General features: G+C 41.3%; 1 protein-coding gene across 1 annotated transcript; it reads left to right on the plus strand.

The window, feature by feature from the left end:
• Positions 1-31: 31 nt before the first annotated feature.
• Positions 32-21,180, plus strand: IMPA2 (inositol monophosphatase 2). Its single transcript, XM_040073882.1, has 8 exons — positions 32-151; positions 6,232-6,365; positions 10,826-10,930; positions 12,200-12,245; positions 14,503-14,611; positions 18,037-18,145; positions 18,263-18,414; positions 19,231-21,180. The coding sequence occupies exons 1-8, from the start codon at positions 32-34 to the stop codon at positions 19,344-19,346; spliced, it is 891 nt and encodes a 296-aa protein (XP_039929816.1). The 3' UTR covers positions 19,347-21,180.
• Positions 21,181-24,319: the final 3,139 nt, after the last annotated feature.

Below are 24,319 nucleotides of genomic sequence, written 5' to 3' on the forward strand. Positions count from 1 at the left end.
CGGCCCCGCTCCGGGCAGCGCGGCCGCCGCGATGAAGCCGTGCGAGGAGGAGGAGGAGGAAGGGCGGGCGGCGGCGGCGGCGGGCGGCGGCGCGGACCCCTGGAAGGAGTGCGCGGAGGTGGCGGTGCAGCTGGCGCGCCGCGCCGGGCAGGTGAGAGCCGCCCGCTGCCCCCGGGCCGGGGCCGGGGCCGGGCCGGGCTGCTCCGCGGCCGGAGGAGCCTTCTCCCGGCGCGGTGTGAGGAGGGGCCGTGCGGGCGCTCGGCCGGTGCGCAGAGCTGGGGAGGGGGAGGAGGGCGGCGGGGCTCGGCACCCGCTCAGCCGGGCCATCGGCGGAGCCCTCGGCCGCGGGAGGGATGGCGGCGGCGGGGCCCCATCCCGGGGGGCCCCAGCCCTTGGGGGTACTTCCCTCGGGGGCTGCATCCCCTCGGAGGGCCCCTTCCCTGGGAGGCCCCATCCCTCGGGCGCATCCCTTGGGGGTTGCATCCTTCGTGGCCAGCATTTGTTTTCCAGCAGCTTGTGCGCAGAAAAATAACCGTGTCAAGGAGGTTTTCTCTTGTTAGATCTGGCAGAGTCTTCAGAGTGGCCGATATTCACTTGTTAGGGTGAATAGCTAATAGCTGTGTGGCGAAGGTCCGTAGTAGCTTATTTCAGATCTGTGTTTTGACACAGCAGATTAGTCATCTCAGGAGACATCCTAACCCCAACTCTGTGCAGCAGCAAAACTTCCACCCGGTGCAACAGAGCCAAGAAGTGGGATCAGCAGATTGACTGATTGAGAAACTGGGTAAAACACAAACCTCAGCAACGTGTATTTCTCTCATGCTTCCATTCTGCTCTATTTTGAAATGCACTTTGTACCTATATGCTGTGATTTAAGAAGCTCCCTTTTCTTGAGTCCAAGACCCATGATTCTTCCTTAGTGTGTGTTATTAAACGTATTTTATCCTTAGTAAGAAACAGCTACACAGGTGAACAGCATGCCAAAGGAGAGGAGACTTGTTTTAATAATACAGGGACTAAATGGATAATCCAAATCAGGATGACAGGTCATGCTCTCACAAGCTCTCAAAACAGGAGTTTCTCCGGCATAGTCATTCTGCCAGCCATTTCACAAGAGAGACTCATGACTTGCTCAAGCCTCCACACCTTATTTCTCAAAATACCAATTTGTGAGGACAGCTTTAAGCTTCCCCAATCATTTCACTTGCTCAGAAAATCACAGCTGAGCACCTTTTCCTGGAAGAAGTGAACATTCCATTAGACTAATCCTTGAATCCGAAATCAGTTTGCCATTGCTACCTTGTAAATGGCAGGAATTAGCTGATTCCTCGGCAGTCCAAATTTAAACCAGCCAAGGATGTTGTTTAAGTAGGACTTTGGAAGCCGGGGATTTTTTTTTTCCAATTATTCTATCATGCTGAGGAGTCTTTTTTGTTACAAAAAAGACTGGAGGTACTTCTGGAAGAAACGGGATGGCTCTATCTTTTATTTAGGTGTCAATCTGCTTCCAGCTATTGCCAAAATAAACTAGAGCTAAGGACACGAAGTACAGTGTAACATGCGTTTGGTAGGACTGGATTTTTGTTGAAAATTGACTGATAAAAGTGGGGGTTATTTTGATCACCAAAAGCAGTCAATTCCACTAGTCATCTTTTTCTTCTGCTTCTCTTCCCATCCCTCAGATCTTTCCACCTTCACCTCCATCCCCAGAAATCTGTTTGCACTCTCTGTCTCCCCAGATCCAACTCCTGTCTCCATCCCTGCATGGAACTTTGTCGTTTCGGCCTTTCTTTTAGGGTGCTCCATTTCTCAGGACTGTGGCAGGTTAGGAAGGGTTGGAATCATTAGAAAATGAGGCTTGGCCTGAAGAAAGATGTGTACTTCCAGATTTTGGATTTCTAGGAAAAGCTAACCAGTAATACAGTTTACTGGTCTCCCCTTTTAGCTTATACAACTACTTGATTTGTATTGCATTGTGTTTCATGACTATAGGTAAAATATATCTTCTTTCCAGCAGATAGGCTGGAATACTCTGGAATAGTTTCTTCTAAACTGAAAAGGCCTATAAAGAAGTGATGCTTGAATATGTGTCAAAAGTGTTGTTGCTGGAGTAACCTCTGTTACCAGGTTAAGATCATTGCTTCTCTTGCCCATCCTGTTATTTAGTTCTTATTACTTTTATGAAATATCATAAGGCTCTTTTATGAAATATCACAGGCTCTCATTTAATATATATATGGCTGTTTCATAACAAGAATGGTCATGGTTTTGTAACATCTGTAATTGACCTGCTTTAAAATTCACCCTATAAGGCCACAAATAACTGCACTTTTTCAAACTTCTCTTCTGGTTTTTTTTTCTGGGAGCTGCTTGCTCTGTTCATGAGAGTACACCCATAGGTTTGACATGACTTTTTGCTCAAGAAAAGCAGGCATGATTAGTCTGTGCATCTTTGATGCTGCTAAGAGCACTGAGTAATACCTGCACAGTTCTCTACAATTGCACAGTTGGAAGAGTTTCACCAAAATGAGTCAACATGCATCCAGGTAAAAATATGAATAAGAAACTGACACAAGGACATAGTATGCTGAAGTCCAAAATTTATTTTTGTTTTTCTTTTTTTTTCCCTCTCTCTTTTTTTTTTTTTTTTCTTCCCTGGAAAATAATTTTTATGAGGCATAAGAGACCTAGCAGAATACCACAGGAGAAAAAAAAAAAAAAAAAAAATCCACTGGTATTTCTAAATAGCCAACATTCTAAAATTCTAAAAAGCCAACATTTTTTCCCCCTGATGTTTGTTCCCAGGGGAAATTTTTAGGCTATTTTCTATGTAACATGGACAGATGCTTTAACAAACCAGATTGGAATTTCTTGAATTATTTGCAGGTACTCATGCTTTTTATCTAGATGTTTGATTTTATCAGTGAGCAAATATTACAGACAGTATTGCAAGCAAGAAAATCCGTCTTGCATCTCCCAGAAGTGTATGGTGAGTGCAAGTAGTATGGTGAAATGAAATATCTGACAAAACCACGCTACTTTAGGTGGCTCTCCTGGCGGGTATTGGGGGAAGAGGCATCTTGGCCCTCTGTCTTCTTCGTTCTGCTTTGTTGGAATAAATTTCACAAAGGTGTTAGAAAAGGAAGAGTGACTGCACTGAGCCCCAGCGTCTCCATTTCCCCTGCTCCATGGGAAATGAAGGAGGGAGCAGGGACAGCCTGGATCCTGCTCTGTGATGTGGTCTCCACGCAAAGATGTAAATGCCCCTCGCTTTGCATAACCCCCCAAATGCTCCCAAGCAGGGTATTAGGATAAGATCTGCATTAGAGGAGGGACAGCATGGGCTAAGAGTGTTAAATGGCTCTGCTCTAAATAACCATGCTCCCAAAAATCAGTTGCTCAGAAATTGCTGAAAAATCTCTGTAATCTACAGCCCTAGTACAGGAATAGTAAAATACATTTACAAAGTCTAGTAAAATACATTTACAGTTGAATTACGGCATCTTGATTGCCAGTTTTGTTGTACAATGGAGATAAGGTGCAATCGGCTGTTTCCATTTCACCATCCTGTAGTTCCTTTGGTTTCTGCTTGCCTGCTGGGTGTAATCTAGGGTGAGACTTTTATGGAACCCCATGTCCATCTGGAAAGACCAGGCAATTGCAGCAGGTATCCACAAACCTTATTGTAAGGCTTCTGCAAGGAGAGGAGTTGAGTGATGCTCTCGAAGTATTCTCAGGCAGCAGGCTCTAACATTCCTTTGTAGGCAGGTGACTTTTTGGGATTTTTCAACATAAATTAAATTCTACACCGCTCTGAGCTGTTTGATCATTTTCCAAAGAATAAAAGCTTTTCATCAATTATGCAGAGTAGCCCTTGCATGGGGCTACTCTGGCTTGGATTGCATACCTGTACGAGCTGGAGCAAAAGCATAGGGGTCCCTTTTGTCAAGGCCTTTGTAAGCGGCAGAATCAGAGCCGTCCATCCTGCGTGCCGTGGGTGAGCCTCCACAGATGTGGTGCCCGTTTGTGGCTGCTGACCTCAGCCCAGCATCGTGACTTCTCTGCTCCTCTCCTCTCGACGTATCGCTCGCACAAGAGGTGGGGAGAAGCAGCTCATTGTGGGGCTGGTAGATGCTAAATGTGTGTCCTGGCTCCTTGGCGCAGAGGAGATGGGCGAGAGGACCGTCGGCCGCCACTTCAGAGAGCAGGGACACCATTGCCTACTCCCACCTCCAAAGTGGCTGGAGCCTCACGCTGGCCACCAGAGAAACAGGCTGGGTTAAAGTTAAAAATGGTCGTGAGCAACTGGGTAAAGGGTCAGGAATGAAAAAAAATATTAAATTTGAAGCTGGCATGTGCAAAGGGTTGTACTCAAACCAGAGAGATCAAATGCCAGAGCATGCAATGAAATCAGCTGATTGCAGAGCACATCCACAGGAGAGAGGTTTCATCTCCACTTTTTCTTTTCCAGCAAGGCTCAGGTATGATGTCACTGCCCTGCTGAGCAGTGGCACTGATTTAAATGGCTGCAAAAATCTGTCTACTGTGCATTAAAACTGAATAGAAGTCAACAGCTTGGTATTGCTAAGAAATTAAAATCTTCTCTGTCAAAAGGAGGGCATTCCTGATCTATTTCACTATGTGAAGTTCCAAGCAGTAAAGACAATAGGAGAGTAAAGAAGAGCAAATAAAATAAAAGGTATCAGCGTAGCAGTTTTTTTAGAGTGTTTTGGATTTTGCTTCAGGCTGATGAGGAGCCCAAGGGCCTTGCTGGAGTTACACTTCTATGCTTCTATCGTGAATCCTTCAAGACTACCCCACAGGGCATTGAGAGGAGTAAAAAGATTAAGTGTGGTTCATATTTCGTATACAGTCATGAACTTCAGCAAGACCTCAAACTGAAAAGTACTACCTGCCCTCACAAGCTCAGGAAATAGGCACAACTGATGTTTTACAGCTCACAAAGCAGAAACATTAGTCCAGATACCTTCTATATTAAAGCAATAGTCAGCCATAGCCATTACTTGTCAGAACAATTAGCACACCCTTCAAATATAGTATTTTATAGTACAAAAAAACAAGAGCTGAGATGACATTTGGGAGTTTCTGGTTCCGTTTCCCATGCATAATCCTGCAGAACAGTTTTCTTCGGTCATCAAGTATTTGCCAATGTTTTGATCAATGGAAATTTAGTTAAGCAATTGAAATACATAAATTTTAGATGGGACTTGGAATATTGATCTTGTTGCTGCTGGGTTTTAATACCATAATTCTAAACAAATAAGTGGTGCTTAATTTTTGCTTTGTTTTGTTTTGGTTTTTTATTTAATATAATTTGTCATTTTCAGTGATTAAAAAATAAGCTATCTCCTTTTGCATCCTGTCCCTTTATTTTTCTTTTTAATGAAGAAGTGGAAAAAAAAGCAAAACAGAAAGAAAATGGGAAAAAAATGAGGGAAAGCTTTCATTAAGTGTTTTTCCATACGTGCATTTGTACTTGAGTCTGTAACAGTAATACCCTGGAGAATCAGATAAAGACATTTCCAGAAGAGAGTCCAGGTTGAAATCATTGGCTTCATATCTAGGGAAAGCTTCAATTTTTGTTCTTGTTAAATATATGGCAGTTATTTGGGAACCAGAGGGTGGTCAGCATTTAAAGTTCCAAAAACCCACACAAAACCCCCAAAAAACTATGTGTCCTTTGTTGGCAAAATGGATACCAATTACATTTGCCTTATTGCATATCTTTTAAAGTAAGACAGCAGTGGGGTATTGGCCCTGGGGAAAAAAAAAAAAAAAAAAAAAAAAAAAAAAAAAAAAAAAAAAAAAAAAAAAAAAAAAAGAGGAAGAAGAATAGAAGAATGAAGAAAAGGAGCCTTCCTTGAAAAATGCCTGAGCCTGGAGGCTTTTTTCTTGTCTTGTGTATACTTTTGGTAATTTTCTAAATCATTATGACTGCCATCATCCTTTTATTCCTTTAGTTCCATCCTTTAATCAGTCCTTTTTTGAACTGACAAGAGAGGTTTTTGCAGAGTGATTCAAAATGCTGTGTTCCCAAAGAATGCTCATTAGCTCAGAAGGATTTTTTGTCAAAAAATTAGAACAGCCTCTAGTAGAATTAGGCCTACAGCTGTTTTTTCAGGATTAGCTATATTTTTTTCAGTGAAGATATTATTTTAGTATGCACAGGCTGAATGCCCAACAAATCTGATTTATGAACTTCTGTTTCAGATTATTAGGAAAGCTCTAACAGAGGAAAAACAAGTGTCCACAAAGACATCTGCAGCAGATCTCGTGACAGAAACTGATCATTTTGTGGAAAATTTAATTATTTCTGTTCTGAAAGAGAAGTTTCCCTCTCACAGGTGAGTGTCTATAGAAACTATCAATGACTTTTTTTGTCCTTTACATGCTGCATATCTGACTGATATTAAAAGGGAACTTTAAAAGTCTGTGTATCTTTCTTATGTCTCTGTATCTTTCTTATATATTAAGCTATTACTGTTGGACACTTTTGTAAGACTCCTATTTTTTAAAAAAGTATAATTTCCTTATACTTAGCATACTTTGTATTTTCTGTGTTTCTTGATATATGTATTTAATAGCAATGTTTCCCCTGTAGGGACATCATGGATGAAGGTTTCATGTGGATCTCCATGATGTTCAGAATACTGGTCTGTTGCCTACTGTATAAGAATTATGTTAAGGCTATCTATAAAAATATAGCAGAAATACATGCTAGCAAAGATCCCACCCTGCAGAGCTTTCCTGTTGCCATCACACATGCATTTGCCAGATCAGCAGAGGTAAAAGTGTATTTAATGACATTTACCTTGTGTTCTGTAGTGAAGAGATCAATGAGAAGCGGGGCTGTTTGTCATCATCATCATCATCATTATTTGACACCCAGTCACAAATTACTACATGGGGTGCAAGCCCAAGGTTTTAAAAGTAGATCAGGTTGTCGATTCCTCTTGAATTATTGTGGTCAACTAGAAAATAACAACTCAGCTCATGCACAGATTAGAGAGAGGGTTTGTATTCGTTGCCAGGTTTGGTTTGATGCAGAGACTGCCATTGATTTCTACATTTGATTTCAGTAGATAAAATTCATTTTCCTGCAGAGCCAGTGCAAGGCCTGTGTATCCCTTAAATAAGGTCTGCCTCCCTTCTAGCTGTGGGCATCTCTGATGGGGATGAGCCTTGCATTCTAGCACTGTGCAGAAATGAGCAAAGAGGGAAATCTGAAGGGCTCAGCTACAAATCTGTTTGTCCACGATGCAGCTGGGCAAAAACAACAACACCATAGGAAGGAGCAGAAAGCATATTTTGTACTAAATATGGCTTTCTAAATACATGCTGTATGTGATGGCATATTGAAGCTGTACTGTACAGCATCATGTGTGGTTCTTGGCTGCAATTCTAAGAGAGTGCCAGGCTTTACAAGCCTATTATTTGTGTAATGTTCCTTCTACTATTGCTGGCTGTGCTCTTCCCTCATCTCCACTCTTATGTTAGTTTTTTTTCCCTTGAGCAATCTGGCAGAGAACATGAAACCTACACATCTCCCATAAAATGCACATCACCAGACACACTCAAGTTACTCAGAACTGGAACAAAAGTTGTAAGGTCAACATAGGCCTAGGAACTGAAAAATCCCAGATTTTGACAACTCCATAGAGTTACCTACTGACTTTATAAATAAATGAAGGAACTGCCATTTCTTCAAGAAAATTTTATTTTGTTGATAGTGGTTGTTGGGTTTGCTTAGAATTTGTTCAGATAATTAATGCATTTAGATTAAACAATAGAGTGAAACTAAATTTCACTAGACTAGATTAAAACACTTGCAGTGAGGAGTCTACAATAATAATCTGGTTAAATTAAAGTACAATGAAAATACTAAAAGATCATTTATATTGTATTCAGTCTTTCTTCTCCTAACCTGGCTGTTGAAAGCAGCACTGAAGATTTCTGTTATTTCTTTTTCTTCTAAATCATCTTGATTCTTATGTCCTCTGAATCAAAAATGGACTTTAGGTATTACAAAAATTAAAAGTAATCTTATTAGAATCTGCTTTTTGCACTGAGGTGCTTATGAGTCTTGAGATACTGTAAATGTACTCAGAAGTAAAGAGAAATACTAGGAAAATCCATTCTAAAAAGTAATTCTGTCCCATGTTTCTTTTTTCTTCTCCCTTCTTGGTTAAGTGGTATGATTCATCTTCATTCACACTTCACTCTCACTTTTCAGTACTCTAATCTGCCCCCAGTGTCTTTTCTAAAGGATATTTTTTCAGATAGATCCAAGAGTTATGGGTAGGCACAGCCAGACTACCAGGGGCTATTGGTTGCAAAAAGCAATACCAACATTTACCCTTTCTATTATTTCACAAGCCGTGACCTTTTGTGTTCCTTGTGGCCTTAAGTCTGTAGACATTAAAATCAGGACACAGGAGTTTAAGAGGGTGACATCCAACTCTAGCTTCCCATCGTTCTGTCCTTGGATCCCCATATGGGGATAAGAGAGGGGCAGCCCCGGACTGAGTCTCCTGCACTCAAGTGGATATCATTCCTGCTGCAGATCATAGTATGTTACAGCTTCTCTGCTGTTCCTGCAGTGAATTTCAGAGTGGCACCGTGGCATGAACAGACGTAGTCTAAGGCTTGGCTAAAATTACTAGACTCATTTTCAGTGGGAGTGAACTGTAATCCAGATTTGAACAGAGGTCAGCGGAGCTGGCAGGCTGGCATATTAAATTAACTATTTTAATGAGCTGGTTACCCCTCCCACTTCCTCAAGCTGTTACTAGAATTTACTCTGGTACTTCACACTGAGTGTTTTGCTTAGATTGCAGGTTTTTACAGGACACAGAGCAGGACATCTGAGATGACCTTGCAGGACTCTCACATTTCCCAGTATTGTATAGCAGCAAGAGGGATTTTTTGTTACCCATTAGCCCAGATTTCATAAAATGTGCACCTAATTTGTTCTGTATCCATTTTGGAAGAATTGCTCTTGAGCATGAAGATTTTATCAGTGCCCCAGCTCCAGGTTAGCATTTCTAAGCTCAGGGACTGCAGCATCACACCCCCACTGTGAGGGAAAGGCGAGGGACTGGCTCACTCACGATACTTGAGGGCAAATTATCTTACACAGAAATACTCCTGTCTTTAATGAGGTTCTTGTTTCACCTTTCTTTGACTGGCAGGACAGCAGCTATAGTTCAAGCTCCAGCTGGGGGAGCTGGCAGAGGATTGAAGCAGAGGTATAATTTATGTGGAATATGGATAATCTGAGGTGGGATGTAAGGTGCTCCACCTGCAAGAAGATTAACCTCCTCTGCATCCAGCAGCACAGACAAGGCATGGTTGGTTTTGGATGCTGATTACAGGTTTTGTGAAACCAAATTCAAGTGATACAGCACCAACAAGACAAAATAATGTAACATTTAGAGCAAATAGCCTGCAAAATATTATGTTAAACTGAGAGTTTCAAACACTTGTTCAAGTCTTTCTCGTTTCTCAGTTGTGCACTAGCACTTTGTCCTTCAGCTGTTTCCTTTGATGGAGATGAAAATAGTAACAAACACTTCCTAATTCCCTCTTTGTACCAGCTGGGAGTCTATAATGCCATCAAAATAGTCGGTTCTACTTAGGTTGAGGCAGAGTAGCATTTGGAAAATTCAAGAAGACTCCTCCTGTGCTGTCTGCAGAACATTTTAAACTCATGGCTTCAAGTGGTATCTGGAATCATGAGGTACAGGTTAAAGACACCAAATAAAATAGCTGCTACTCTAGTCCTAGGGAAGGAGTCTTTTGCAGAAGACATTTTCTCTTTATCTTTTTTTTTTCCTCTTTGTGTCTTTGAGAGAAGCCTTTTTTGTCTTCAAGCATTTGCAGAAACTCTAAGTACCACTACCAGCTGTTCAAATGTGAAACCACCAGCACGACTCAGTACTAGCAGTTGGAGTCTACTCCTTCTCTAGATATAGAGCTTTATGAAAATCTGTGAGAGTAGCACCTGCACATCTCTTACAGAAAGAGACCTTGGGCAGTTTATGGGAAAGCAGGGATAATTAAGGTCGACAGGAAATGTGCCAGAACTGGATGTTCGTTTCCCAGGGAAAAAGGAGAAAAAAAACTATTAAAAGAAACAGGGACAGAACAACAGAAGAGAAGATGATCTCAGATTTCATTTTGTGCCTTGTGCATCCAAACAACAAACAAACAAAAAATAATTTGTTGATTTTTTTTTCTGGATCATGGGAAAAAGAAAGTCCGGCTTTGTAAGCCTTTTAATTTCCTGAGTTGGATTACTGTAAAAAATACAAATAGGAGCAAGATTGTGGATTTTCTAAGAGTGTATTTTTTTCCTCCTGACTGAATTTGACTACAGGAGAAAAGCAGGTACAGTTTGCAGTTTATATTGCTTACTGCAAGAGACAGACCTAACCCATAAAATTATATTCTGCATAAAATAATTTTCTCCTTGAGTTCCAGGGATGCCAGTTCAGATCTATTTCTGCATTCATTTTCGTGGCTTCCTTAATGGTATGTTGGGGAAGTGTACATAAATTGAATTCTTTTTTTGCCATGTAAAATAGTGTGCTGTAGATTCGAGAACTCTCCCTCAAAGTTTCTATGAAAGTTACCAATTCCTAAACTTAAAAAGCAGCATGTGTGTTTACATTTATACAAGAATGTTTTACGGAGAGAGGGAGAAGTTCTCTCCTAAAAATCCGAATTATGGTGGTGTGCTTTGCAAGTCAAGTATCTAAGCTAATGTTCTGGGATACTTGTTTTACCCTTGCTCCAAATGCAGGTTTATTGCAGAAGAATCCACTGCTGCAGGTTCAAAATGTGTCCTCACCGACAGTCCGACCTGGATTATTGACCCTGTTGATGGGACGTGCAACTTTGTGCACAGGTAAACGGCCGGAGGCCTGCGAGACGCATCAAACCCCGAAATGAAGCTTCTCACGGGTCCTCCCTTCCTCCTCAAAGGTGCTTTTCCCCGGTGGGTTTGTTCCTTTGACTCGCACGTAGGAGCGAGCCCTTTCTCTCCGGGTTCCTGGCGCGGTGCGTGTCGGGGAGGCCGCGTTCGTGCTGCTATCTGCGGTTGGGCTGGAGTTGGTGCCGGCTCCCGGCTCCCGGCCCCCGGCGGCTCCCGGCCCTCGGCGGCCCTCGGCGGCCCCCGGCGGCCCCCGGCGGCCCCCGGCCCTCGGCGGCCCCCGGCGGCCCCCGGCCCTCGGCGGCCCTCGGCGGCCCCCGGCCCCCGGCGGCTCTTGGCTCGCTCGCAGGCACCGCAGGTTAACGTGCAGGGGCCGCAGCGGCGCCGCAGGAACAAGGCTGCGCTGTGAGGGCGCCTGGCCCGGCGCCCGGCGCGGCTTTCGTGCATTCCCTCTCGGAGTGCTGCGTGCTGCCCCTCGGGCGCGGGCGCTTCGTTCTTCCTGCGGAGCGCAAGCGCTGCCCCGCGCGTAGAGCAGCGCCGCAAACTGAGCTGGGCGCAGATACCGCGGTTAAATTCCTAAAGAGCCTCCGCAAAACCAGACCTAGGGCTCAGCGCTGCAACAGTTAGGAGATTTAATGATGTTTTGTGCGATTAAGTGAAATTTCCTCTTTCTAGCAATATTTTCTGGACTTTAAAAGTGCATTTTGAAATGCGTTTCTAAGAAATGCATTTATTTCATTGTTTAAAATTTAATAATTATACAGTTGTCAAAAGGACCAAATTAAATACGTGATCATCACTTTGAAAAAGGAGAGCATAGAGGAACTGGTTTCTTTTTATGTTGGTGTCAGCAGCGAGTTATCTCCGTGCTACTTAATTGCTATCGCAGATGCATAGCTTGAACAAAATGTGCTCCTAAAAGCAATGACTTGTTATAACATTAGTGGTTTTATACTGGATAATTCGATTACACTAAAGCAAAAACAGCCCCAAAATATACTGCATGTTCAGTGTAAAAATTGTGATGTCTTCCTGAGTTTGTTTCTTCCCTTCTCCAATATTAACTTACATTTTAAAAGGAATTGACGAAGTTAAAGAGGATGACAAAGGAGAAATAGTATAATGTCAAGTGCATTTTGACAAGTAAACTCACAGAGCTCCGTGTGGGGTTTTGCCTAAGGGGGTTGATGAGGAGTAAGTTGAAAAGTTTTTTATCAGTACTACTTCATTTCTTATTTTTCACAGATTTCCAACAGTGGCAGTGAGCATTGGATTTGCTGTTAACAAAGAGGTATGAAGTATGTTCTTTAAGATGGGCACGTGAGAGTTGGCTAAAAGTCTCAAAACCATGTGGGAACTTTAAGTAATAATTAAAAAAAAAAATCAGTCACTACTCAGGTTTTCCTATGCTTTTTAAATGCATTTAATCATACTCATCTAAAATCATAATCCCGCAAAACTTACTTATGCAAACTGGCAATTAAAAGAGAATTATTATAAGTATTACGGAATTTATCTGGAGAAAATGGAAGTACTGATGTGAGCAAGGTTTAGTTAGACAAAACCATAATAAGTTCAATTTAGTGCTGCCTCTTCATAATTTAAAGATATATCGCAGTGTTCCTGTGTTACTATTAATTGCCTCTTTCCTGCTAGCAGTATCTGTGAAAGCTAACTCCTGCTATGAGTCAATGTAAAACTGATTTTGTGAAGAGTGAAAAATTATGGGCCTAGTTTGTTCAATCTGCACTTGTATTTTTTCTTAACATAGTAAAATAGTTATATTTAGCACAAGAGAGCTTGATTATGGTGAGGGTGGGAAGGTACCTAGCCTTCCAATGTGCCAGTTTGAGTTTCTTAGCTATACTCATCTGTGCTAGTGCCTCTTCTCTAGATGTTGCTGGTTTACAATTTGATATACATCTCTGAAATAACTAGTTATTCTAATTGCCAATGAATGTGCCTATTTCAGTCTAATTCCACAATCTTAAATATACGTACAGCTTTAAGCAAAGGCAGCAAGAATTCTGTGCAGTAACAACCAAGTTTTCAGATGTGCTAGTATACCTCCTACTGATTTAAACAGAATAAAGTGTGTACTTCTCTGGCTAGACTTTTCAAGCACGGAAACTGCCGAGAAACACTTCCATGCTTTTCTGAAATTTATTCATTGCCAAAGTGTCCTTTTGAACACTACATTTTATTACCAGACAGCTTTCTCTAATATTTATGTTTTCTAGAACACCATCATGATTTTGATGCTGCATATTTTGGGTTATGTAAACTAAACAAAGCTGAAACAAAAGTAAAGAATGATGTGAAATCTCCCTCAGTTAAACAAATAGGGCAAGCAGAAAAAAGAGCAAATTGAAAAAGAGCCAAAGTACACACAAAGGAACTGACCTGATTATAAGCCTTTAAGAAATTCCTGCAGATGTCTTTAGGGAAAGAGTCTTTTAATAGTGTGTTCCTCAAAAAAAAAAAAAACAAAAAAAACAAACCCTTGGTTTACATGGGACTTCAGGGTAGGGGCCAGGACAATCTATTCCCTTTGAATTGTCTCAGATGAACACCGAGTGCAGCAGGGAAAGATTTTGAAGTCCAGAACATCTGAGATGTTCAGTTTAGTTGACCTTGTGGCCAACTTCTGACACCTCGGTCAAGTCACTTAGTTTTTGTGTACCCCTAAAATAAATAATGCTAATATTGCTGATCTAGGAGTGATTTTCAGAGCTGACCCTTGAACTTTTTAAAGTGCTTTAAAGTCTTTTGGTGGAGCCTACTAAAGTAATAGAAGTTTTAAACACCAAGGGTCTAATTCTGACCCTCTTTTCATTGGTAGACAGAATCTCCCACAAAATTTCCAGTGTTGCACATTCTTAACCTTCATTGAGGGTATTTCTGTCCAAACTCCTTCTCTTGGAGTCCTGTGACTTCAAGAGATCCTCACAAAAGGATTTTGCAGAGAAAGATTTGAAGAAGTGACTGGAGTGAACTGCTTTGATTGAAAAGGCAGGCAAATTCAATGCACCACGAAAGCTGAGGTGCCTACAAAAGCATCCACTGTTAATAAAGAGTGCCATGACTCCTGGGTTGGGATGCCTGACTGGTCCTGAGGCTGCAAAACTCTGTGTTCCAGCCAAGGTCAGTGGGGTTGCTTCAAGGAGTAGCTGCTCACCAGTGAAAGCAAAGCATTCAGAGTCTTGTCACAGAGGTCTTGCTTATTTTCAGTAAAAACAATTCAATTGCAATTGAAAACAACCCAGTGTTTAATCCTCCATTCTAATGTGAACAGAAACAAACTGTGAGTAAGAATTTAGAGGATCAGGAACACATTGCATTATCTTCTCTCTATAAACTGAATTTTATATTACCTATATCTCAATATCACAGTAATAGTAAAATTATTCCAGTTTTTTAGCATCAGTGTAATCTTTATTATGTGTACCAGTTAAAATATTGCTGATCTTTTTGCCATTAGTAGTTGTTTATATTTATGATGAGTAATTTGAGTTGCATTCATTTCTTTCCTTTTCAAAATCTTAAAGCTTGAATTTGGTGTAATTTACCACTGCACTGAAGAACGATTATACACTGGTAGAAGAGGTCAAGGGGCATTTTGTAATGACAAAAGGCTTCAGGTATCAAAAGAGACAGGTTGGTCTAGATTTTGTTAGAACTCTAAAAGGAATATATTAATTTTGTTTCAGAGTTGTTGCAAATCATCATTAGGATAATGAACGTCATTATCCTGATGGAAAGTATTTCACCTGCATGATAATTTTGTTGTTTTGTGTTTGTTTTTTTTCTGAAAAATCACTTTCCTCCTTTTCTTTTTAAAATATTCATCTGGATATGAACTATTTGAATAATCCTAAATAATTCTGCTTCACAACCATTGTTTAAAATAAGGAAGAATTTGTAGATTCACCAGTTTCATTCCAGCTGAGCACTGGCATAACTTTTTATATGCAAGATGCAATGGGATTGGTGAATTGAATTCAGACTACTGTTGTGGTTGTTACTCACTTCTTTTCCAATGAGCTTGTATGTCACAGAGTGTCTGATATCTGTAGGCAAATGTGCCAGCAGTGAATTAAAGGGTGCATGCTTCCTTAGGGGGTCTTTAACAACTTGCTCTGGTGTGTGAGGTATGTTTCAATGTACAAATAACCAGCAACATTTTGCCAACAGTAGAATGGAATTCTTGTATCGGTAAACCAAGTCATAGATCTGTCTCTTTACCTAATGATTATAGAAAACAATAATTTGGTACTATTTAGAGAAGTTTTCACATGAGGTGGTAAGAATTTCACCCCAAAGAGAGATTTAATGAGCTCAAAACACAGTACATTCAAGCAATTTGACATACAGATTTCTTTAGTGCCTGAAGCAGACCCTGCAGCAAAATTTCACCTGAAATTTGGGAAATTTGACTATTCGTCTAAGGGAATAGTGATCTGGGGTCTATATATTTGGAGAGACAGATTGTAAAGTCATTGTAAATCTTAAACCCCTAAGGTTTTAATTGTTGATTATACATCACATCTTTATCAGTGCTCAAATATCTCAAATTCCAAAAAAGCCCATACTGGCAGAGACTATTAGGAAAACCTAGAGGTGCTTCCATTTGGGCTGCATGAACAGCTGTGGAAATGGCCTCACATGCTTTTGCAGTCAGAGGGTTCTGGTTTCCAGCTGAGCAATGAACAATTTTGGCACATGTCACTTGTGTCTTCCTTTCTCTAGACACCCAGTCTATGTGGGTGTCTAGGACATAGCAAGGGAAGTAGACCTTCCGCCCTTCCAAATGCTTTGAAATTTTCTTTTGTTTTGAGATACATCATATTGTACTGGGAAATTTTCACCAGTGAAGCTGGATCTGCTTTCATCTCACTTCTAGTGATGTTATAAGTGCTTTAAATTGCAGTTGCTCTGTAAGGGCTGTGGCTTCAGTGAAATAAACCAACCCTGGAAGAGAGAGACTTGTGTTTCCCTCTACCTGCCGCTGCAACTGAAGCGGCCGTGATGTGTTTGAGATCTAAGCTGTCATGTCAATGGCTACCATTTATTTTCAGGAAATGTGATTGTTGGATGACATTGATCTACACTTACGCATTCATTGTTCAGACTTCATCATCTGAAACCACAGCCCAGGCAAACACTGTTCTTTGTCAACACCGAGTTTTGTAGAAGTTTGGTATGAGAGTCCACACAGTTATGATACACTTAAATGAAGGATCCATCTTCCCTGTTATCTTCAGTGATACTTTCTTCTCTTGCTTAGATTCACGTCAGGCCCTACATATGCTAATACTGTAAATGTATTTTCTTTTTTTAATCTTCTGTGGTCAACAGAACTGATCTTTTGTTCATAAATTTATCTATGTCACTGTTTAATCTTTTCTACCAAGCCTGCCTTTGTAATTTTTTTGCCTCTATCAGAATGAGGAACAGTCAGTAAATTTTATCTCATATCTTGAATTCCTGAAATGTCATAGTGTCTTGTGATCAGTGAGCTCCTTTTTCTAAGCAGACTTCCCTCTTAGTTGCCTTAGTCTGTTCATCTAATTTCCAGCTGTAGCCTTGAGGAAAATTGAAGAGATCTGTCCATGCATTAGAAATATTTTTAATAACTCAAAAGAATAACTGTCTTAGTCACAACCTAACTGTAACTGCTGTGGTGTGAATGCTTGGTGCATTTCAGCAATAAGATGGGCATTAAATGTTCTCTGATTATAAATGGGTCAGTTATGCAAAATAATCTTAAGGCAGATTGGTTTCACCATCCAGAACTTTTAGTAGTGGCTAAACAACAAATACCCTACAGCATGCCTGTTCTCTGTTTTAATGCAGTAATTCAAAAAGCAGCAGTTGAATATATGTTCCTGCGGTTAATATTTGTGACATGTAATCTGTAACTTTTAATCTAATTACATACCTGTTACTCACCAACCATTTACCACATTGCTTGAATCCATAAGGTTCATCTGCAATACTAAATTCTTTGGTAGCCTGTTTAATTAAATGGTGCCTCACTCCAGCCTAGTTTGCTTTTGAAAACCTCCTCGCTCCTTGTGCGGAGAGCTTTCAGCTTATGCAGGTAGCTGTAAGAACCAGGTAGGGGTTGCCTACCTGAATGAATGCTTCACCTTTAGCCCAGGTGGGAGGTGACACACTCCTGGCACTGGGCACAGCCCAGTCAGTGAATTCTCAAGCACTAAACCTTTGAGTTTTGTCATCCCTTTAACGCCTCTGAGTTCAGCTGGCACAGCGGGAGCAGGGACACTTGGCATTTGATCAAGCATCTCCAGCTACATTGGCATACGCCTGTTATAGCCTGGCAGTATTCAGATCTCACATGAGGACTGCTTCAACACCTTTCAAGCCACTGTGAGTCTCTCCTTTGACTGTCAACAAGGCTGGTATCTCCATCTGCTCTAGGAGAGCATTGCCTTTGCTGAACACAGGACAAATAGATCATTCACAGATTATTATGATTAAAGATACTACTTAAATTTGTCAGAAGAAGGGGGTTTTTTCAGTCATAAGGTGTATTCAGTCTTTGAAATGCCAGAATGAGCTATTACTAGGTGACTGGTGATTTAGGGAGAAACTTTCCTCTTACTGGGTTCCCAAATGTTTATAATTGGTTAATAACTTACATTAAAATTCCCTATTCAAGAACCATCCTGTTTCCAAATATGAATAGATTAACATCATTAGCAGTTAGTAGATTAGTTTTAGTTGACTGCTAATATTAGTGAATTTGCCAAAAGGTGACTGGTCAATGAAATAAAACAATGTCTGGAAAGAGAAGGAATAGAAAAATGCATTCTTGGTGTTAGTCCTCCTGTTTTGTTTTTTTTTCTTTTAAGTGTGTTTAGAACAGACCATTTGCTAGGATAAACCTAGTCTTGCTTGAATTTTTATGCAAAGTTGTCACTTCATGAAAATTTTGGGGTAGAAAAAGGGACGTGAAAATTATTTTTTGTGCAAAAAGTAGTGTTTATATAAAAACAAATTTATGGAGCCTACCTGGAAGATGTTGAATTAATGGAAACATCTCTCTACCATTGCAGATATCTCGAAGGCCTTAATTTTAACAGAAATTGGTCCAAAACGTGACCCTGCAACTTTGAAATTGTTCCTTGGTAACATTGAGAGATTGCTCAAGGCTCAAGCACACGGGTAAGATGTCTCACGTCTGTGACCAAAAAGTAATTAAAAAAGAAAAAAAGGACCGAAACAAGTGTGTTGTACACATAGGTTGAAGTCAAAGGCATTTTCTTCTTTGTGTTGCTGTAGGGTCCGTGTCATTGGGAGCTCGACGCTAGCCCTGTGCCACTTGGCATCCGGCGCTGCAGACGCCTATTACCAGTTTGGGCTGCACTGCTGGGACCTGGCAGCAGCCACTGTCATCATCAGAGAGGCCGGTGGCACTGTGATAGACACTTCAGGTGAGCAAAATGCCCTTGCTCTTCCATTGACTCTTGGGGGACTGAGTGAGTGGCTGCCTTCGGGCAGCTTGTGCCACCTCAGTCCAGTGCCGCCCCCGTGGTTCTCCCTCATTTCTAGCAATATCCTGTAGAAAGGTCTGTACTCTCCACTGGGCTCAGGCTGGTTATTCAGAACACACTGATGTAATTCCAGCGTGGGGTTTCATCACATCAAAGGTCTTCTGAGTCAAACTGTATTTCCATGGCTTGGAGTAATTCCCTTAAAGCCTTGTATTTACAGTAAGGAACCAGCCCAGAAGGTTGGCAGGTATGCTCAGACATTCCAATTAGATTTCAACAGAGACATCTTCCCGAGAAAGGAGGACTCTCAGGTACCAGTTTGGACATGTATGACTAGAAACTGCTCAATGGGCAGCAGTCTCCAGATTATTACTTAATTAATTTAGACAGTACACATCCCAGTGTAATGGTTTACTGGTGACCAGTACCTGGATACTGTGGAAAGATCTGGTGGATTAAGAAGGGTATGCTGAGTGAATTAATTTCTGTCCCACAGCTAGAAGAGGGGAATATTGCATTTATTGCTGGCTGTTGAACAAATCTAGGCATTCACTGCTCCTCTTGCCTACTTCGGCTCTCTATCTAGAATTTTATAGTATAATTTTTTTGCTGGAGATTTCCATGTATGAGTTGTTGAATTAGGTTGTCCTTCCCACCCCAAAAGGAGCGTACAAAGTTGTTTCTGTGTTTCTGACCCTATCTAACTACAGCATGGCTTATATTTAAGACACTTCTTGTTAATCCTCTTGTCCTCAGGGGGACCTCTGGATCTTATGTCCTGCCGAGTGATTGCCGCAGGCACGAGAGAGATGGCCATGCTCATAGCTCAGGAAATACAAACTATTCACTACCGACGGGACGACGAGAATTAAACGCTCATTGTGCGGAGTTTGCCCTCCTGAACCATGTAACGTTTGCAAGATGGGTGTCTTGGAAGGGTACGTGATTCCAGCAGGATGATTTCTGTGGAGATTTCCTGTGTCAAATATTTTTTATAAATTTATTACCACGTGGGAAGGCATAGGGAGATTTTTAGACCTCTAAGAATCATGTTTCCTTTTTAATATGTATCTCTTTCAGCAGTACCTTTTTTATAAGATAGAATATTTTACTTGTAGCAAGTTAGTCTCAAAATTAAGTTGTAATTTCATATCTGTGGGGCTGATATTTAGTCTTTTGTAACACGCAGCTAAAAAATGGAACTTTATTTTTACAGATGCAGATCTCAGGTAAATGAGCTTTAGGACTGTAGTAAAGGAGGAGTAGTTGAGATGTGTGCCTATAATAATACCCTCGTTCCACGATACTTAAGAATGCAATAAAAATGGCATTGTTGTTTCCCGATGACGTCATAGCTCTGTATCCATATATGTACATGTCTGTGTGTATGTATACACCTATATGTGTCCGTGCATGTATGCACACACACACCCGGGGGTGTATGTGTATATGTATGCATATCCTGGATGTTTACAGCAACTTAAGAGAATGCATAGAGAGAAGAAAGCCAATATTGGAAGCTCTTTCCAGGTAATGGTTTTTTTTAGGTTACTTAGGTGATTCCGGTCGGGGCTACCCAAATGGCAAATAGCGGAGCTGACCATGGAAAATGTTTAATTGTTTTACAAACTGCCCAGCTGGTTTTGTTTCCCTTTGTCCCTCTGCATGGGCAAAAGTCATACTACTCTGTAAGCCTCTGTAAGTTACTCAAACCTGCAAACAATTACTACCGTAGAGTACTTATAGCTAAAACCAGGAATATTGAGCTCAAGCTGAGTTATTCACAGTATTAACTATGACACACAGCAGTAGGAGGCCAGCAGAATGGAGCACAGCATCAAAGAGCTGTTGATTTTAAAGAAACTTCAAGCAGAACAGTAGGATTTGGCCCCTTACAGGCAAGTTATTAAAAATATGCACATAAGACATGCTTGCAAAAAGTTGTAAGTCACACGCCCTTCTTGCACAATGTTGTAATCACACTTTTTGATCAGAAAAGCCTGTAAAATCAGTTACATAGATGTCCTAAATACACAGTTATTCTCTATCCCTGTATCTAGCCAATAATTTCTATTTAGATTGTGTTTTAAACCATGAGCACAGGGAAAACACAAGTGTGTCGAGAAAAGCAGTTGATATTAAATCACTTCTATTTTTTCATCAAAAGTTTAATTAAAATGTATCTCCTTTTTGCAAGAGTGAAAATTGAATAAAGGAATGAGCCAAGACTTAGTTAAAAATCTAACTTTTTTTGTACACTGCATGGGTAGACTTTTTAAACGTGTTCAGATATCTGCTTAGAAGATACAAACTAAATATTTTTTTTTAATAACCTTGTATGTGTTTCTTGCAATGAAAAAAGGTTTTTCACTGAATATAACATGAAGTTCTGTGTGATTTCTTGATCTTTTTTTCACAAGAAATACAAAATATTGACCGTGTGAGGAATATCTAAATCCAACTAAGCATTTAAAAGCTGATGGTTCTTAACAGAAAATCAACATTTTCCGTCACAGTGACTGACGTTTTGTCACTGCTCCCTTTTACCCCTCCATCTCTTTGTACCCCTGTTTGGAAAACAAGATTGTAAGCCCTCCGGGGCAGGGACTACAGTGGTTTGGCTCTGGGTTTTCACAGTGCTAATAGGATGAGATTCTGGTCCACAACTAGGCACTGAGGTGCTATAATAATACAAATAATAAATGCTAATAGGCTCGCTTGTCTCTCGTTCACTCTGCCCCCACTTCCCAAGCACAGAGGAGATCGGAGTGACAGATGCGGTGGCACCGCTCTGATTCCAGGCTGCTTAGCCCTGGCAGCCGTGGGAGCAGCTGGGGCTTTACTCGGGCTTGTGCCGTGCCTGTAAGCCCTGGAAGGAGGCTTACGCTGGCAGGAAACCAAGTGTGGTGGAAGCTCAGCCCCACTTCATCCGCTCCCCCTCCTCACCCCGTCCCCCCCACTGCATGTGGGAGAAGCTGCTCCATGGCTCTGCGAGGTTTCCCAGCAGCTCGGCTCGCTTGGACAAAGAAAGTCTCTGACCCAGTTAGGGCTGGTGTGCCCTGGCATTCCCAGAGCCCGGCAGAGCAGGGAAATCTGTGCATCCCCTTCAATGGCACACGCCAGCGACTTGCAAAGCCGGGAGCCAAGCGAGGCAGGAAGGGGGAAGTGCAGAAACCCAATCCCCCGTTCTCATTTGTGCCCGGGATGCAGTTTGGGTTTTTATTTGGACTGTAGTCCAAGTATGTTAAACTGGCTGTGTGTGTGGGGAGCAACAATCCTGACTCCCACACCTCCTCTGCTGCCTGTGTGCCAGGACAAACATTTCTGAACCCTTCCAGGGGACCAGATGAGTGAAGTGATCTGCCTGTAAAGTACCCCAGTAAACAATAAAGGGGTTCTTTTTGAGGCACACCGTTTTCCTAAGCCAATTCTGTCCCTGGCCACCACAAGCAGCTGACTTCAGGCACCAAAGGGGGTAGCAGGGGGCAAGCAAGACAGCTCCCTTCACAGATGGTGTCACAGCATCCCAGTTCAGAGTTTGCATCAAAATGCAGCCTTAAAGCTATTTGACTGCAGTAACTGTGCTGGAGTTTGTCCTCTCTTCCTTATTTCTTGGTAGCCAAGTGAAACTTCACTCAGCATGTGCCCCGGAGCTCATCCTGTGAGTGCAAGAATTCATAGTGCAGCACGTTAGCCAAAAACTTAAATCCCCCAAAATGCTCAAACACGTGGACTCTTTTTCCTGCCAGCTGCCATGAAATGCTCCAAGTGTTTTCCACTGCATACATTATGGAGTACATAATGTCTCCAAGACGGGTGAAGATTTTCTCCCTGAACACCAGCACAACAAAGATGCCTGTGCTCTGAAAAGCGAGTGCTTCCTTTGTAAGCAAATGCTGCTCAGCTTCCCGGAGCTATTCCAGTTCATGTCGGCACCTCTCACCGGCAGAGAACAACCTCCAGTCTGTGGGTCTGGTCTCAAAGGGTGCTTTCTGGTAGAATAAAGAGTGGAAATAGCTGTAAACTCCAGGGAAATGGTCAGTGGCTGATTCCTCTGCAGCATGTGTCTTGTTAAGCTTGTCAGATTTTGCAGAACAAGTCCTGGCATATTTCAGGTGTGCTGAAGGACTGATATTTTCCCCTTGATTATACTAGGAAATCTCCCAGTACTGAAGAAATTATGCATGTATTGGAGCACTTACCTAGGGGCCCACAAGGCAGCATTGTCTATGTTTCATCTAGAATTTGGTTCCTGTTGGCCACGGCTTCGATTAAAGGAATAAAAATATCACTTACCAGTAGCCATCCTGGTGTCAGAATTAGAGTTATGCTGTTCCTCAGCAGGGTTGGATCTGTTCGATGTCTGCACAGGAGAGATGTGCAAGGGGGTCTCTGAATAATGAAACAAGACTTAAGCCACTATATCAAGTTAACACAGACCACACCTTTTCCCTGGTACCTTCCTAGAGCTGTCAAGACTGTTTGAATTATTTTTTTTCCTTTATGCTAGTAGGAAAGCTGTGGACAAAAATGTGCTCTGCTTCAGGACTGTACTGCTAAGACTGAAAACATAAAGAAGTCAAAATTATTGTTCCTCCAGCAGTTTCCATTTTACAGCACATCAAAGTTAAGTCTTTCATAAAACATCTCCCCAACGCTAAGGAGTGCAACCAATCATTCACCAGCAGCGAAGGGAAGGAATTTCCATTTTCTTTTAATCCATCCACCAGACATGACAATAGCACTATAGGATGCTGCATTTAATATGCATGCTGTGTTCACATAGCAGAAGAACTATTCCAAAGAGGAATAACTGGATTTCTGTGGCATTTGCTCCTGAAGCTTAAATTTTAAAATGCATTACAATGGTGGGTTTGTTCTTTTCATCCCATCATACTTATACAGTGAATTTTAGAGTAAAATGGACATAAGTGTGACCTTTCTCATCACAGAACAGGATGGTGCATGTTTCACAACATGAAGAAGCTGAATTCTGTATCTCAGCATACTGAATGTTACTATTTCAAGGACCAAAAAAAAAATCATGTGCAATTTCCCTTGTGTACAGCTGTGAAGTCTTGGCATACCAACAAAGGTACCACAGTGCAGCCTGGTAACAAGGCAGCCAGAGAGACCCACTTCACACAGGTGGTGTGGGAATTGGTCAATGATCAGAAGGCTCTTTAATGGCTGTTACTTTTATGCAATTACTGAAATCCATTATATCATACTGAACACTTCAGGACATACCCTTATAAACAGCATTTATACATTTATCATCCTCTGCACCCTTTTACACACACTGCTACTTCATGCTCCCTACTGCACTATGCTTCTTCAGTTAGCTACTGGCTTCTAGTTTTAGTGAAAGCTAATTTTTTTTTAGTGGATGCTCAGGGTTTTTATAATATAGCTTTTTAAGCTATTGTTTTCCAATTCACTGAAACAAACAGATTCAAAATTGAGGTCTGAGTCTTCCTGCCAACACTTACCAGGCTGAATTGATCGAATCAGTGGAGTTGTGCCTGTTTTCAGGAGAAATAAAATAGCCAACATTTTCTCATGCAGGCAGAATTTTCTATCTGGTCATGGGGAGGTAAAGCCTTCTTTCATTCAGCAATGCCTGGTTTGCAACATGGAACATTAATTAGCTCCAAACAGAAGTGTTTTCCTCCTCCAAGCACTTACTATCAAAACCAGTGCTAATGGATGTGTGACAATACAATTTGGAAAGAAATACTATTCATATACTTCATACAGTCTTATATTTCAATATTAATTTAATGCTGGAAAAATATTTATATACACATAGATATAGATGAGATAGAGCTAGATATTGAGATAG

This window comes from Hirundo rustica, chromosome 1 (assembly GCF_015227805.2).
Source record: "Hirundo rustica isolate bHirRus1 chromosome 1, bHirRus1.pri.v3, whole genome shotgun sequence".
NCBI classification, from domain to species: Eukaryota; Metazoa; Chordata; class Aves; order Passeriformes; family Hirundinidae; genus Hirundo; species Hirundo rustica.